This window comes from Rhinolophus sinicus, linkage group LG04 (assembly GCF_036562045.2).
Source record: "Rhinolophus sinicus isolate RSC01 linkage group LG04, ASM3656204v1, whole genome shotgun sequence".
Lineage (NCBI taxonomy): Eukaryota > Metazoa > Chordata > Mammalia > Chiroptera > Rhinolophidae > Rhinolophus > Rhinolophus sinicus.
In genome coordinates this window covers 140,487,438-140,505,440 of record NC_133754.1, presented here as the reverse complement: position 1 = coordinate 140,505,440, position 18,003 = coordinate 140,487,438, and the positions used below count along the sequence as shown (strand labels likewise).

The window sequence follows — 18,003 nt, the reverse complement described above, 5'->3', positions numbered from 1 at the left end:
TTATGTGAATTGTATCTATCAATATTTATTGAATTAGAAACTAAAACTGCGAAATCAAAAATATACTTAATTCCTTTAAAGTAATAAATACATTACTCGTTAACATATTTTAATGAAAAATAAACTGTATTTGTCAAAAAAAAAAGTGAGGAGAGTGACATTGTTTCACATTTTTGCAAATCTCTTTGGCTTGCTAGGACACAGCTGGCTGGCTTAATATCTACAACTTCATTCGGTTTGTTGTTTTGATTGAAATACATGAATAAAATTCAGCTTCACGTAGATAAATAGTTCATTGATACAAGACCAAAACTTGACAAATAATAATTTCTTAAAAATTAGTTGCAATGATTCTGAAACCATGCTAATGAGCTTTTGTACTCTGTTAAATTAAAACTCATTGGTTTATCTTGCTCTTCGAATGGATTTTTCACCCACACTTGATTTTGTAACCTCATGCATTGGTCATTTAGAAAATATTATTAGTTCACTGAGTTAAGCACATCTTCCAAGTGTTGACACGTTTCATGACAAAATATCAGAATATCCCATTCATTAATATCATTACTGATCTCATCAAAAGAGTCTTTACATTTTAGAAGCTGTCAAACACATGGTGGTGGTGGATAAGTTTTCCAAAATTCTAATTTTTATTTGAAAGCTCAGATTTTTAGCAGTAAATACTGTCAGTTGTATTTCTTGAAGTGATAGGCTCACTTTGTTCATTTTCAAGAAAATGTCTGCCAAATACCCAAGTCTCAGTAACCATACTTGGTCATTAGTCATTCTTTCAAGTATATGGTGTTCTCAATGTTAGAAACTTCCATACCTGTAGAGAATTTCTATAAGAGGTTATTTGAGCCAAAACTGAACGACAATTGCTGAACCAAGATCTCAAATGCTATGGAGAATGAGTTTTGCAGTTTCTTTCATGCAATTTGGAATTAAGGAGGGAACGTAAAGAAGATTATATGAAGATGGGAGAAAGTAAGGCAGGAATTAGGTTACAGGATAGTTAAGATGATGTGCTCCCTTGAGGATGGTTACACTTCTGAGGGGTCTGAAAAGAGGCATTTCTGAGGTGTGTTACCCTCGACGCGCAGAAACGATGGACAGGACTTGCTTAAGGCAAAGGTAAGGCTTTTACTAAAGAAGTTACATGCTCAGGGAGTGACCACCCAACATGACCTGCCCAGTTAGGAACGTATGACCAGATCACCCTGTGTGGTTCCTTTTCTAGCACCCCCTTTTCGTCCACTAAAGAAAAATTTTGTCCATTAAAATAAAAAACAGCGAGTTTAGCTCTTAATTCTAACATTTGCACAAGTGCCTTCTTCAGGAGAACCATCCCCTTGGTGTGCATGATGAGTGCTTCCCATCTTGTCACAAGATGAAGAAGACACACTTAAAAGTAGAGATTTGATCAAGCTATTGTTTTTTTTCTGCTTCATCAAGGGCATCTTAAGCAAAGTTGACATGAAACATGTTTTGATTTTTTAAATGTTTTCCTTCATAGCTGAGCAGCAGTGCAGTGACTATGGGTGCAGCTTGATTTGTGCTAAGGCACCAGTGGCTTTCCCACCACCACTGCTGCGTCATCACCACAGACACCAACACAGTGAAAAAGGAAGGTCGCATCTTCCTGTTAATATGGAAATGCTTTTGAGCTTGTGGACCCTTGAAAGGGAGTTGTGGACAGGGGGTCTCCAACCACATTTTTGTACCTGCCGTGGTAAGATGGCATTAGAACACCAACCTCTGATGGATTTAAAGCAGTTCTCAACCTGCTGGTGCTGGCGTCACCCTGGTGGCTCTGAGCAGTTCTGATGCCTGGGTCCCATTGCCAGAGACTCGCATGTAAAGTGGTCTGAGTCCTGAAGAATTGTAGCCTCCACCCCCACCCGGTGCAGCCAGGGTGAGTTGTGTAGAGGCAGATTTAGTTCCTGGGGAGCCCAGTCTCGCAGTTCAGTAAGTTATTGTCAAATACTTGAAACACTATAAGACAAATACCCGACTGAAAACTGGCAATATGAAACTGAACTGGTATGATCTTGAGTTGAACAAAAGCTGTGTGGAACAATATGATGTGCTATAATTTGTTTTTTTATCCCTTGTGGGGTTCAGTCCACTTTAGACCACCATCTGGGGGCTTCAGGGGCAACAACAAACATCTATGATCTTATTTTTAAAAGAAAGTTTTAGAAGCAGAATCTAAATCCCAAACCTAAAGGGTGCCGGCCATGAGCAGACTTAAGAATGTGTCCCTGACAGCTCCTGTGTTCAGCACCCTTCATGCCCAAGAAAAAAAACCCTAGTAAATTAAGACTACATTTTAAGCTGTCCAAATACAGTTCAGAGAAAACGTCTCTGTGGAGACCTAAATATATGTACACAGTCAGTCCAATATGCGCCTAGTTTAAAATTTTCTCAGAATAAGAGATACTAAAAAGGTTCGAGAAGGGATTCTCTTTATGATCTCTTTTAGAATAGAGTACTTGATGGAGAGGTCATCTTCCCTCTTCTCTCATCCACTCCCCAACTCAAGCCTTGCTGCTGGCTTGTTGTGTGGCACTCCCTGCCTTCTCCTGTCTGCTGGCAGGTGTTGACAGAGTCCCAAACTGTCTCTGGCATCTTGCCAATGATAGGAAATTCTGAACTGGCCTAAAGAGGGAAAACCTCTTTCGTGGCTATGAGACAATTTCTAGTAAAGTCAGAGAGAAGGCATTTTGTCTATATCTGACTCCCTCTATAGGGCTAATAGTTTCTCTGGATGGCCCTGGGGAATTCTGAGGCTTATGCAGAGGGCGGGAGCCAGGGAGGGGAGAGCAGAAACCCATGAATAAGAACGCCAAGAGGTGGGAATATGTGACGTAGGGGTTGCCACACTGCCATAGGTATTCCTTGGGACCACACAGTGAACCCTGTACTTTAAGTGTCTTCAGATCCAGTTGAGTATTTTTCCTTGGAAGAGAGTCTAAACTTTATATTACTATGCCAGCAGCACCCTCATTCTCATCCTGTGGGGGACCCTGTGCTCCCCCTGCCCTGCTGTACAGGCTGTTCTCTTGCCGTCTCAGAAACATTTTGTGCCTCCTCTACTTAATACAGAATTCCTCTCTCTCTCTCTCTCTCTCTCTCTCTCTCTCTCTCTCCCCCCCCCTCCCCCCGTCTCCCTCCCTCCCTCCCTCTCTGTCTCTTCTATGAAAAACCTTTTCTGATCCTTTAAGTTCTCCCTTGCATTTGTCATCAATGGAGGGTGAGCTAGAGAGCAGGGATTAGCTTCTGTTATTCTTGGGCTTCCCTCATTGGTCCAGCACTTTGGGAGGTGCTGCCCACAAGGATTGTTACTTACTGAGATTACTTACTGTGATTATTACTTACTGGGATTGTCAATAGCCCCAGGGGGCCGCCTGCTTCCAATCTTGGTGAGCTCCCTTGGAAGGCCTGTATATGCTCCCCGCACCTGTATATTTTCTCCATCTTTCCCCATGTCTCCTGGTTGGTTTCTTTGCTCTGGTCGTGCTCAACAATCCATGTAGCTAACTCTTACCCTCCCGCCCGCCCTCCCTCCATGTATCTCTTTCTCTCTCTATCTCCCCAGATCCCTTGTATCTCACACCTTTGAACCAAGCCTGCTCCTAGCTTTAAAGGCCAACTTCAGGTTATTTATTTATTTAAAACCTTTACCCTAAGAAGAAAAATGAACTGGACACTTTGCTCCAGGACCAAGTTACATTTTTAAAAATTCCTTGGGAAAAAGGAGAAATCGGCTCTCACATAGTCCATGCCTGTGTACAGGAGTGACGTTCGTGAGCCAACATCAGCAGAGCTTGTACTTTGAAGGTTGGGCTTAATCTCAGCCTCCCTTCCCAACAGTTTTGTATTTTCCCATAGCCTTGGTCAGCCTCTCCTTCTGTGTGTTAGTTTCAGGATCTCCCCTTACTGCTGAGCCTGCAGTGTCACAGACTATGTGCCTTGTGCCCCAAGGTACTGCACAGGCTGCCTTGCACAGGTGCTCAGTGAGTTTATTGCATGGAACATGAATTGTTTCTTCGGCAGGGGAAGGTGACAGGTGTGGCGAGGTCCCTCATTCCTCGTCACCGACAGCAGGTAGTGGTATGAATAGCAGGCATACTGCTGCCTCAGTTATCAGGCCCTCTGTGCCAGCTCTGCTTTACTGGAGAAAACTAGTCCATTTCCTCAGTCAAGACGGCAGACTTCTGTTCTTGGAATTGTAGGAGTGCTGAGAGGGCCCAGGTGTCAGCTCATGGAACCACTTCTCTCTCCATGCATCTCCCTTTAGGTTTTCTCCCTTGCAGAGGAAGAGTCCTGAGGCATCACATTGGGTTTCTCAGTTTTTCCGAAGTCTAGGAAATGCTAGGAACTGATTAGTTTGGACCCAGGGTTGCCCTGCAGAAAATAATGCTAAAAGCAGGGAGCTGAGTAAATGAAGCCTTCATGTTGCAGTGAAGGCACACACCCCACTGCCACCCTCTAGGTTCCGTGACATGCCATCATCGAATGACATGGACGCTTTCTTAAGACCTTAATTTTCCTTAAAAAAAAATGGGGGAAAATGACTTGTACTTTTTCTGTACCCTCTTAGCATTCAGCACAACATGTTAGTTAATTTTGCTATCTCAGGCTTAGCAGTAGAAAACTGGTAACACTTAAAACGAGAAACTAAGTAGGACAGGCTCCATGTGAGGCGTGGATTACAAAGACAAAACCTGTTATACCTAAATTAGCCATTTATATGAGCTCATCGTGAATCACAAATAATCATATTGTAAATTGTAAATTTTGATTTCATATGTGATCTATGATATAGGAAACTGAGATTTGGTTTTGTCATTGAGAAGGGAGTATGGCTCCAGGTTTGAAGATAAAGGACTCAAAAGTGCAACCACTCTGGGAGTCTTGACACTAGAGAAGAGTGGGGAAAAAAGCCTTCACATACCTTAAAATGAATTACTGGTTAACTACTATTAATATGCCATGGGCCGGGAGACCAGCATATAACACTGCAAGATCAATAAGGGTATTTATCATGTGGTATTGATCGCTCATGAAGGAGTGAATCATATTTCACGCTGCATATGTTAGTGCAAAAAAAGTAGCAGAGGGATTGGGAAGCCTTATCAAAGAACTGGACTGTGGAAGGTAAATGTATGGAGCCACAAATATGAGCATTGGAATAAGAAGTGATTGAGTCTGCAAGCAATGTCTCTGCTGATGAATGCTGGTGGTCCTGCGTGGAGATACTTGCTTCTCCAGTTCCTCTCCTAGTTGTTGAATCCAGTCCTGCTGATTTTTCTTCCTTAAAGCACAAATTAGGACTATACCAGTAATAAAGGGTAACACTTAAACCATCTAACTTCATACTTTGCGTTGGCAGGGGACCTAGGGGTTGATAATTCCTGTAAGGGATCCACGCCTTGGTTAAGAAAGCTACCACATTTTCTTGGGAACAACGCTGTTGAGCTTTCTCTTATAATTCATATCATTGTTAAGGAATCTTGATCAGTTTTTATTCTAGAAACATAAAGAGTGAGACCTGGAATATAGCTTTGTATGGTGACAGATGGTTACTAGACTTATCGTGGTGATGACATCGTAAGGTACATAAATGTCGAATCACTATGTTGTACACCTAAAACTAATATAATAATGTATAGCAACTATAATTTTAAAGAAAGGATTTCCAGCAAACTCCCTAGCATGTTTCCTTTCCAGTATACTCCTGTGGTCTTTGTACTTAGTCAAAGCACAAAGTGCAGTTGAAACACCCCCGTCAGTGTGCATTAGGCATGGGCCGGGCAGGAGGAACCAGTCACAATGAGGGCACTGATACATGTGGGTGCATTCAGCTCAGGGCTGTAGTACCAGCTGTCTGTTTCTACTGGGTTGTTTTTTGTTTTTTTTCTGTAATTCAGAAAATGATTAGTAGCCTATTAAGAGATTGTACATGAAAAACCACTTTTGATGATACACAGATTTCAAAATGTATATGGTGACTTTATATGTTTTGTGGCCTAAAAGTTAGAAACCTGACTATCAGGTTTATCTCCAGCTAATAGTGACACTAAGCCTGACTAAACAGCTTTGATGACATCCAGTGTTGAAGAGAATGTCTCTAATTACTCTTCTGGGAATTCTGCTATAGCACAGATTGGAAAGATGGCTTCTTCTACTTTTATATATTCTTACCCTCCGTCAGTGTAGGCAAGAGCTGTATGTATGTTCCTTCTCAGGATGGAGTGAATATCATATAATCAATCACTCAGCAGTTGAATGAGGGTCTGAAAGGAGAGCTGGGTGGCTTCCCTGGCCCCTGGGTGATGGGTAATACCAGTATAACTTGGTTATTTGAAGGGAATTCCCAGAACACCAGACATGCCAGTGATTTTCGTGAGGTTCATTTTTCCCCCTATTACCACAGCCTCTGTGTGCAGGCTCATACCGTGTTTCCTCAAAAATAAGGCCTAGCCGGACCATCAGCTCTAATGCGTCTTTTGGAGCAAAAATTAATATAAGACCCGGTATTATATTACATTATATTATATTATATTATATTATATTACAATATTATAACAGGTCTTATATTAAAATAAGACTGGGTCTTATATTAATTTTTGCTCCAAATAAAAGGCTGATGGTCTGGCTAGGTCTTATTTTCAGGGAAATACGGTAGTTACCTTTCAGGCCTGAAGTATTTAAAGAGCCTAGTCTGTTCTGATCTGTGGAGCATATATACATACATATACAGAATAGACTGTTCTAGCCTTGTCTATTCTGCCTTTTTATTCTCCTAGATCTTTTGTGCTTGGATCAGATTAATTTTCCTGGAACGTTTTTACATTACCCCCTTGCTCTGAAAACCTTCGTTGACTCCCTGCAGCCTGAGGAGAAATCAGAAGTCCTTGGCTGGCATTCACATTCAAGGCCCTCCACAATTTGACCCCGTGTAACTTTCCATTCTCATCATCTGTTGTCCCTTGACATGAACTCTGCACTCCAGCCAGGCTCGTCTGGTCACTGTCCCTGGAACATGTCTTGTCTTTTTCCCCTTTGTGATCCTGGTGATATATTATTCTCCTCCGTTGAGTGCCTCCACACCCCCACCATCTCTCTCAATCACCCCCATCCTGGCTCATGTCTCCACGGCCTTTGCTGATGGTGACATCTGCCTAAACTGTCCTTGTGGCGATTAGACTATTGCGTTGAAGGTTTCTATGCTTAATTTTTTTTCCCCAAATAGGTGGCACATTCTTAAGAAATGAAACATTTTCAGTGTTTCTTTGTGTGTTTGGCATCTAAAGCAAAGCTTTGGACATAGTTGTTATATGATAATTAATGAATGAATCAAATATAAATGCAAATTAAGGTCAAGAATAAGTGATTTCGTGTTACCTGCTCCTCTGGATTGTCCGGAAGCCTTATGAGGAATACTAAAGTTTGACTCTGTGATATTATACCTAATAAAGTGCCTGGCAAATAGTAGGTGCCTAAGAAATGAAATAAGCTTTCTTTCAATGGATGAATTAAGCTTTTGTGGTTAGAATAAATGAAGGAAGCCTGGGTGTAGGCCATGAAAATCAGAACCATTGGGCAGCCACATATGTACCGCACCCACGATCTGTGGGCCGAGGTCAGTGGTGATGTAAGTGGCAGCCCATCTTTATTCAGTGGAATTTACTGTAGACTTGTCTTGGATAGCCAGTCAGGACTGTCACAGTGATGCAGCCACGGGATAATTTATGGAGAAATTGCTTTGAGTCTTTAGAGGAGACCAGTGGTTCTCCATCTTTTGAGTGTATGCGAACCTACTGAGAGCTAAAACTCAGATTGCTGGGCCTGACCCTCAGAGTTTCAGACTCGGGGTCTGGAGTGGGCTCTGAGAAAGAGTATGTCTGTAAGTTCCCAGGTTGTGCGGATGCTGCCGATTCGGTGACCATACTCTGAGCAGCACTGGCTTAGACACATGTACTTTGGTGGATGTTCATTTCTACCTTGGGAATTTTCCATGCACAAAGAGGCTGGGAGTCATAAAGCTATTTTTAACATTGACCAAGGGTTTTAATTTGGAACTTTAAAATACTGTTCGGTGATTTATAAAATTCAGATTTTGGTAGTTTCATGTATCCTTGGATCCAGGTCTTTTCTCTCAGCATTTTTAAAAATGTCACTTTTTAAGAGGGCTTAAACGTTTTAAGAGTGTAAAATATTTATGCATCTACTCTTATGAGTTCAAATGATTTTTATTATTTAAGTACTGGTATGAAATGAAACATTTCCAATATATATCTTAATTTATTCTTTTGTTAAAATTTATTCTTAAAATTCAGTATAATTTGAAGGAGGAAATGAAATATGGTTGTGGAAAGGTGTTTATTAATTACAATCAGCTGTAGCTAAACAAATCCTTGCTGTGATCTGACGTAGCTTTTTATTTGAGGTTTACTCTATAGTCTGTTGAAGCCATTCTCTTGTCACGTTGAGAGTTATTACATCATTTTGTTGCTGAGCAAACTGAGCCCTCATAAAAGGTCCTGACTAAGGTTATGATGCAGAAATTCAGGAACCTGTGCCTTAATCCTAGAATGCTGCGGTCTTTGCGTTTCTATTTAATTCTTTATCTGCTTCTGTATTTCATATTTTGTAAAAGAGCCTTGCTTTTGACGGGCAGGCCCTAAGGGATATCCAGCGTTTTTCCACAGCAGGGGTAGGGATGCGCATTTCAAATGCCTTCCTCAGTGTCTGTGCGATCGTATACAGATGTCCCACTAAATGCTTATGGCTGGGTGGTAAGAACATGTCATTCATTCCTTTTCTGGTTTAAACATCCATGTAATTTATCATTTTGGCAGAGTTTCTATTGCTCTTATAATCAAGGTAAACAATAAAGACGACATTGCAAACAAAAGAATTAGGTAGTGAACACCACCTATGATGTCACTAAATTGGTGTTTAAAATACGAGAAAAGGATCAGTGGGGAAGTTGAGGAGAGAGTGGCATGTACCTTCTCCAGACACGGTGTAGAATACTGGAATTGGAATGTCTCATCTCATTAGTTGGGAAAAGGAGGAGAGAAGAAAGGGAAGAAATATAATAAAATAGTGGCATGACAGTGCGTTGACAGGAGCCAAACGTGGATGGAGGTGGTATCCTTTCAGAGAAGAGAGTTCTGACTTTAAAATGAGCCAGTAAAAATACGTTTTGTAGATCTCACCCAAACCTTGCACTTTTAGTCATGTCCCCCCCACACACACACCCCACACACACACTCACATGCGTTTTCTCTTTCTCTTTCCACATGTTCAGCCGGTGGACACTTCTGACCACCTGCTCTGCGCCGTGCGTTGCTTGTCCTGGGAATCTGTCTTCATTGGCTTCTTGTCCCTGCCGGCGTATGCCCAACCCTTCTTTACGTTTTAAAAATGAATTAACAACATCTTCTTGTTCCCTGCAGCCTCTATTTATTTCCTCACATTTATTGTGATGCCAGGCTACTTAAAAAACCATTGTTCGTTGATCCCTTCTACAAATATGTACCACATGTGTCCGGCAGTGCGCTGGGCACAGGGGGTGCAAGGGTGAGCCAGCAGGCATGGCACGGCTTGCTGGGTCTTACATTTGGCGAGACACAAGGATCAGGGCTTCTGTCTCCTCACTGCTTACCTGCTCCTTGCCTTCTCATAGACTTCTGCTCCTTCTGTACTAAAACCACAAGGCCCTAACGACCTATCCTGCTGTTGGTCTTTCCCAGAACTAGTTTTGCTTGATCTCTTAGCAGCAGGTGACAGCACAGCCTGCCCCCTCCTCAATCCACGTCAACTTTGGCCTCCGGGACATTGCATTTCTCCTCCGTTCTGCATGACTTCAGCCTTGACTCTCTTCTCTCAGAACATGCTCTTCTGTAACGACTCCCTCCTGTTCTCCCCAGTTGCAGCCAGCATCTCCCGGTGGTGACTCCTGAATCTCAGCATCTAACCTCAGCCTCTCCCATGAGCGCAAGTGTCAAGTTTCTCACCCTCATTCATTTCCCCCACTTGTGTGTCCCCCTGGCATCTTGATTAAGCAGAACTTACCACCTCCCGCTCCTCTACCATAGACTTCCTGCTCTTCCCAACATCTGCTCTTTACGTTTCTTCGCCTTCTGCATCTTAAATCCTGATGTCCCATCCGTCCTCCCGTTCTGTTGAGTTCTGTCTCCCACATGTCCCTGGCGGGTTCCTGGCACAGGTCCCATCCCCTCTCCTGCATGAGTCCCCTAGGTCTCCCTGACTACTTCAGTGTCTCCCTAGGGGATCTCCCTGTTGTGGGTCTCTCTTCCCTTCACTTGCTCAATTCTTCAACCTGGTGCCCCATCACTCCCTGGTTCTCCTTCCACGTTCCTGCTTCCATTCCTTTGTCCTTGCGGCCCTTTTCTCATTACTCTCTTCTTCACATTTTCCATCTAATTCCTGCCTTTGCATTTCTGTAAAGGTTTATGGGTGTGCCTGTATGATAATGGTAATGCTGTCATTCTTTATAATCCCATAATATCTTTCATGCTAGACTGTAGACTATCATTGGGCAGGGGCATCCTGACACCTTGTAGCCATGTCAGGCACCTGGACCAACTCTTTGAACATTGTTTAATGAATGTCCATTGGAGTCCATTCCGTTACTTGTTGGAATTGACAGTTTTAAAGTCTAGACCCTGGGCTGACAAGCTATGGTCTATATAGTCTGGAGGCCATGTCTGCCCACTGCCCACTGTGTTTTGTGAATAAAGTTTTATTGCAACACAAACTACAAAACAACCTGTATATGCTGCAACTGAATGGCCCACAGAGCTTAAAATATTTACTAACTGACCCTTTACAGAAGTTTGTCTTCCCCGGGTCTATACCATTGTCCAGACTTCAGAAGGATAAGGTATCAGCTATGGAAGGAAGTGAAGGAAACGGTGTTTGCTTAAACTCTTAGCCTCTGGCTTTGGCTTTCTGGTATATCTATGTGGCTACCATAGTAGGGGTGCTGGGTTCCTTTTACTGTCTTATGGAAATGAAGTCCAGTTAATTTTGTTGTAAGCATGCTGTAGACAGCCAGGTTAACTAGATTTGATCTCTAATTTCTTGACATTAGGAAAGGAATTTCTGGGTACAACTTACTGGTCAGGCTTCACATAATTAAAATGACCCTTAAAATGTGTTTGGTATTCTCAGTAAAAATAATCAGCAAGAATCTGTCGTCTGCCCAGAATTATGCCAGCCTTAGAAGCCCCCCTTTGGTTTGGCTGCAGAAGACGCAGCATGCCCAGGGGCCTTGTTCTGCAGTTCTTGAGGAGATCGGCCATGTGTTGCCAAGGTTTAGAGGTCAAGTTTTGTAGCCACCCAGATTAATACCATGTTGGCCTTTGCTTTTTCTTTCCAGAGGGACGTATGGTCATCCAAGATATTCCTGCTGTCACCAGCAGAGGGCATGTGGAGAACACACCTGATCTGGTTTCGGACTCGACCTACTACAGCAGCTTCTACCAGCCGTCCCTGTTCCCTTACTACAACAATCTGTACAACTACCCCCAGTACTCCATGGCCTTGGCTGCTGATTCCACTTCTGGGGATGTGGGAAGCCCCCTGGGGGGGTCCCCCGTGAAGAACAGCCTTCGGAGCCTCCCAGCACCTTATGTGCCTGGTCAGACAGGAAACCAGTGGCAGGTAAGATGTCACCCAGAGGGTGAAGTGAATATGTGACACCCACCCCTACACACCCACACCTCGGCTCGCGTGTGTGCACATTATACAAAATGTGTGAAGAATTTTTCACTCTACCTATAACATCATTTAACCCCAGAAGTTGGCTGCAAGGAGTTGTAAAGAAATATGCATATATTTGTTTTCTTTTTCAAATTTTACTTTTGTCATTTTTCAGAGTTATTTGGCATACATACCCAGTGGCTGGAGTCACATTCACAAGTCACTTACTGTAGGACGCCCCACCTCCTGCAGTCTTGCCCCAACTTTCTTGGAGCAGCTTAGAAAATGCTGGGTGGGTGTAATCTTCTTGATGGATTTGCACCCTAGGAAGGAGAAGTGTTATAATCTGTATGTTTGGTGGAAGAAAGGTAAGGAAAGGAATTAGGTGACTGCTGTGCTGGGCCAACGTCAGTGCATTATTTATTTATTCCTTGGGTGTATTTTAGCTGGGAATGGAGGTCAGTCCTTCATACTCTTAAGTACGCATTTTTAAAAGTGTTCAATCAAGAGCTTTTAATATTTGGGGTAAAACAAAGCATTTTGCAATGTCAGGGAAGAAACATTTATCTAGAGCTGTTCTGCTCCCTCAATTTAGCCATTCCCGTCATGCCACTATGTTAGCAGCAGATCCAAGGCACCAGAAGCATGTGCAGGTGGGATTACCCTGTTGTAGGAATGTGTACACACGAGTGCTGGGACTTGACACTGCCACGCCCCACTCCCACTGTAAGATGTTGTGATTCTGGGAGAACGTTCTCATTTTGGATGCATTTACCATAGTCAGGCTTTCTCAGCTGGGCTTTGATTCCAGCACAATGCAGTACATAGATTTTAGAGTTCAAGGCAAGTCTTTGACCTTATGCCCACTTTTAAAAAAATGTGAGATGAATTTTTTTCTGAGTAATTCTATTCCATTCTGCATTGCTTAGGTGTGGGGAAGTTAATATTCAAAACACCCCATTTTTTTGGATTCTGTCACTACCCTTAGGGATCTGACTTTTCCAGCATATTAATATGTGAGCTTTAATTCCCTGGGCTACACAGTTTTATGTGTTTTCCATACATTTTATTTTTAGAATCATACTTTTTAAAAAGGGAGCTTAAAGCATTTTGATGTTAGAATTGAGAGGTAATGTGAGTGTAAAGGAAATGCGGTAATTTATGGGTCTTCAAGCTGCACCCCTACAGGTCTGTCAGAGTACCAGCTGGATTTTATGATTTGGGACAGGTTTTAGGTTGATTTCTAGTAGAGATCCTCCTCTCTGAAAGAAGAAAGAAGTATCTTGTGGTTCTGGAAAACCCAACTCATCCTGCAGGTTCCCAGGAACCAGGGACTACTATTGGAGTGTCCTGGTTCTCTGGTTGCTTCCAGGTTTCAAGGATAAAGCAGGAGGGTCTGTGAACCTGCTGGCTTATGAGAAAAAGGATGAGAAAGAAAAATCTTCAGTGTTTTCTTAAAGAAAGCTCATAATCAGCTTTCCAGCAGAGCCAGAAATCTCCTAAATTAATTTACCTTCTACTTTGTCAAAATCTTTCAGAAGGCATATGATGGCATATGATGCCTGACACACTAATATTTATTCTTACTCTACCTGGGAAACCTGGGAAGGGAATGGCAGAGGCCTTGGATTTCCTTGGAGGTCCCTTACCAAGGCCCCTTCTTGAGGATAGCCAGGAGGAGAAGGGTTCTCTTGAATGGCAGTGTTGCTGGTCTTGGAGAGCTGCCTCAGCCACTGTGTGCAAGGAAGGATTCCCCTGAGTAGGTTCTTGTACCCCAGCTTGCAAAGGTGGGAGGAAACAACTTATCCACAGTTGCTTAGTCCTATTGCGGGGCATGCAGTGTTGATACTGTTCATGCCTTCTCTAAACCATTGCTTACTAGAATAAAGAGAAGTGGCCCTGGTCTGAGGCCTAGGAGAGATGCTGAGGCATCATTCAACATACGAGTTTGTTTTCCTGGAGGGCTGGGCTTAAGCCTTTCTATTATTTCAGCCAGTCACCTTTGGTAATACAGTCTCATATAACAAATTGCTTTGCAGACATTGGTCCTCCTCTGCTACTGTGGTTGGTGTCATTCCTCTTAGTAAATAATGACACTGATAATGAGCAGTAAATCTCCCTCATACCCCGAGGAGGCAGATAGTATTGTCTCCTTTTTACAGGTGAGGATACTGAGACTCAGGAGGCTGACTTAGCCATGGTCACGCAGCCTCCAAACGGGAGAGCTGGAGTTTGAATCTGTATCTTTCTGGCTCCAAATTGTGTTTCTCAGCACTATCCCCTTATCACTGGGTCTGCAATAAACTCAGGGCTATGGAAGCTGTCATCAAGTAAGTACGAATAGGGAGGCCCTTTTTAGGGCTTGGAATTTCTACCTAAGTTCTTTGCTTTTCATTGGGGATCTCCTTGGAACCCTTTGCTGATTTTCTTTCTTTACTTGTCGAAGTTGGAAATAAGCAGAAGCTTCTAGAATATTACTAATGTGTGGCTATTGCAGATGGCTGAGAATAGAGCCTCCGATGCTTTTCTGAAATGTGCCGTCTCAGCCATTAGTGTTTAAAATATGCTGGGTTCCTTGCTATTTGGAAGGTGCTTTTGAATCTGCATACAAATTTTCTGTGAACGCGATTATCAACAAAGCATATCTAGGTACCCCTGCAACGTGTGTGTATAACATAAAAAATGATCCTAACAATTGGGAGGGGCTTTACCGTATGGTGACTCCATCCCTTCTAAGTGACATTTTACAAGTCTGTGGATTAACCTTGTAACCAAATGTAAGTGCAAGCTTGACTTACCACATTGTAGTCATGTTCACAAAAGTTAGTTTTCTTGAAAATAAACCCTTACATTAAAATTACAAGAGCCAACATAGCTATAAGCCATCAATTTGCAAAATGACAGGTGAAAATCAGTCCAGTGATTACCAGAGCTGAAATGGATCTTACAGAGCTCTAGTTCACACCACCGCCCCATCTTGCTACAGAGAAAACTGAGGTCCAGAGCTGAAGGGATTGGCTTAGCACTCACAGCTAGTTGATGGCAGAGCCTAGACTGGAAACCAGGCCTGTTGAGTGAGGGGAACAATATGAAGTGGGGAGCATGGAATCTGGCACTAGAAGATCCATAGTCAAGTCTAACTTGTGATTTAACTATTCATGTCGGCTTGAGGCCTTGAGCAAAATACTTAACCCTTTGAATCTCAGGGTTGCTTTTTTTGTCTGTAAAATGAGCATAGTACTACCTTCATAGGATTGTTGCATAGATACATCAGGCAGGGTAATGACTGAAGTAGATCATTACTGTGGAAGTTTCTTTGTACACCAAGAAATGCTATGCCAATATTAACGGTAGTGAATTTGTTTCATTAATCATTATTTTCACTTGGCTCTGCTCTTTTTTTTAATCTTTTTAATTTTCAGCCTCTTGTTCATATGTATTTTAATTAGCTACCTCAGATCCCCGTTGTAACAAGATAGGGTATACATAATGCACATTTTAGTTATCATTAAAGGACTATAAAATGTGAATGTGGACCAAGTATGAATGTATGTGGAATAATTTTTATCGGAGTTGGGGAAGAATTTGATCCATGTAGGAAATACAAAACTGAAAGCATAAACAAAGATTATGATGGTGCAAAATACGTTTGTTAAGATGCATATGTTATAAAGAAGTATTAATTAAATAGTGAACACCTACAGATAATGCATAGTTATAACCAGTGTTTAAGGGATAGCAACTGGATGGCTTATCTTTTAATCAGAGTTGTGAGGGCAGAGGTGTAAGGGGCAGTGGTCTGGCATGTGGCCTTGCCCAGCTCTTGATGTTTCTGCTGTTTCAGGAAGGTGCCCTGGCTCTGATCTTTGGACAATGCCTTGTTCCCTACTGGTGGAGGCTTCCAGAAAAGGGATAGGTGGGGGCTCCCCCTTGGTTGTTGCCATGTGTTTCAGTCGCCTTTATGGAAGGTGTCCCACAGCTGCACCTGGAGAGCAGCTGTGCTGGTCCGTCCTGGCTGGATTGTCCCTTAGTCCGACCCTGGCTTGATCCAAAGGGCCTGAATCTTAGGCAGTGTCTCCACCATCTGCTATCTTTCTTTATTTTTTTTTTAACTTTTATTTATTTAAGTGTGTTTTCTTGGACCCATCAGCTCCAAGTCACGTAGTTGTTTCAATCTAGTTGTGGAGGGCGCAGCTCACAGTGGCCCATGTGGGGCTCGAACTGGCAACCTTGTTGTTAAGAGCACGGCGCTCTAACCAGCTGAGCTAACTGGCCGCCCAACCCCCTACCCCGCCATCTGCATTCTTGACTCGCTATTGCTAAGACACCCCACTTTCCTCCTAACTCTTGACCAGAGTGAGTCACCATTTTATATTATCCTCCTTGCCTTGCTGCTTTGTGTATCAGTGTATGCTGAGGGAACAGTATGAATGTTTTTCAACAGACAGCTCCTTTCTGATTCCTAGAAAAAAATCGACTCTAGTGGAGATCATCATCATTTTTTAAAGCTAGATGTCTTAGAGATTTGTAGTGAGGGTATTGAATAATTTGCAGAAAGAAATTATAGAGTTGAGACTTCATATAATAAGTCTCCCTATAAAATCAAGCAAGATGCAAAATTATTGAGCACCTACTAAGTGCAGAACCTCTAAGGAAAGACAGAGCAGGTTGGCATCCCAGAATCCCAAGGTCCTTTCCTGTTAATGCCCTGCGTGCTGAGAGCTGCTGTAATTGCTTTAGATCTGTCTCCAGCCTTGGAGATTTGTGGCCCAATCATAGATTCCTGTCCTGTTGTGAAACAGGAATAACATTTGTGACACTGGAACAAACTCACGATGAATGGCTGGTTCCACTGACCAGCGGCTCAATTTCACTTCTGCATTTAATTGCCTGCAAAAGCTGTTTATTGCCTTGTGCACTCCTCCACGGCAACATTATCTCTTAAATAAACATGTTGTACCAGGTTGACAAGGGAGAGCTGCATATCAAGTGAACAGAAATAAATATGGGAGGACTCAGAGCTGTACCTGGCATCTCCTTTCAGTCCCTACGGCAGGCACCCTCTCTGATTGCTTTTCGGAAGCTTATGCCACCAGATGTGTAGAGTCACATTCCGACCACAGTTGGGGAGTGGTCAAATGGCAACATAGGTTATTTCATTCCTCTGGTGGTTATTTTGGGCTCAGTCTGAAGTGTGTCGCGAATATGCTTGCCCATTTATGATTATGTACCTCACTGGAATGCATTCATGTGTTAAATAAACGTGCATGGAGGTCCTAGTACTGTGTGCTAGGGATCTACCACTGAAGCAAACAGACAAAAATGAGAAAAGTGGGTCTTGAGGGAAGGCTGCTGTTACCACCTGGAAAATGAGAAGGGAAGTTGGGGACCATCTAAGTAGGCCTGGATTTGAAACTGAAATAGAGGCAGGAAGGAGACCAGCTTCTGGCACCCGAGCCTTGGAGCACAGAGAAAGGCGCCCCCTTGCGAGCATTCTTGGTATGGCGCTCCAGCACCTTTGGCCGGCTGAGGGCCAGAGGCCCCTCAGGGCACTTAATAAATGAAAGCTTTTTGACTGCCTGCCTGATCCTCCCGGTATAATGAGCAACCTGAGAGTGGCCCTTGTTTTCACATTGCTGCCTCCTTTGTTAGCATAGCTCAGCAGAACAACCTGTTAGCTAAAGAGTGTTAAGTGACTTACTAAGCACGTGCTTTGTGGGAGTGGCTGTAGCCCCTTCACTTCTGTGGCCTGGTAACTTCACAGGAGGGTCCAGCAGTGGGGGGAGGGGGGAAATGTGAATCTAAGGTTTAAACCATTCTCAGGGAGACAATTATAATGAACAATCGTTATTTTAAAATATCTCCATAAATTAAAAAACAATACATCGGGGTAGAATGCAACATCCACTTCAATTTTTAAGATGAAGTGGGAGACTTCAGAGAAATTTTTGTGTTTGTCGCAGGCCACCCCTCTGCACCGTCAGGCCCCCAGGATAATGTGCCTCTGTTCACCTCAAACTCCTGGGTGATTCTGGGCTGAGCAAGTTCAGTGACTTGCCTGAGGCACACAGCTGCTGATGGAGAGCCAGGCCCCAAACCTGGGCCTTCTTACCCTGTTCAGGCGCTCTGTCCACAGATAAACTTGTGATCCAGTAGGCTGTCCACTGCCATGTCATCCACAGGTTACACTAGCCCTGGCTTCCCTTTTTATTGGTCAGTGTCTGTTGCTGGACAGACACTGACTGGCTCTTTCCTCTG

The 18,003-nt window shown here is 43.1% G+C and overlaps 1 protein-coding gene across 2 annotated transcripts in view; it reads left to right on the top strand.

The window, feature by feature from the left end:
- DMRT1 (doublesex and mab-3 related transcription factor 1) overlaps positions 1 to 18,003 on the top strand; it is a 95,263-nt gene that overhangs the window by 25,188 nt on the left and 52,072 nt on the right. The window contains exon 3 of one of the 2 annotated variants that reach the window (XM_019729724.2): positions 11,423 to 11,706. In XM_019729724.2, coding sequence (XP_019585283.1) covers positions 11,423 to 11,706 — 284 coding nt within the window. Of the gene's footprint in view, positions 1 to 11,417; positions 11,707 to 18,003 lie in introns of both variants that reach the window. The other variant, XM_074331581.1, reaches the window with a different exon arrangement.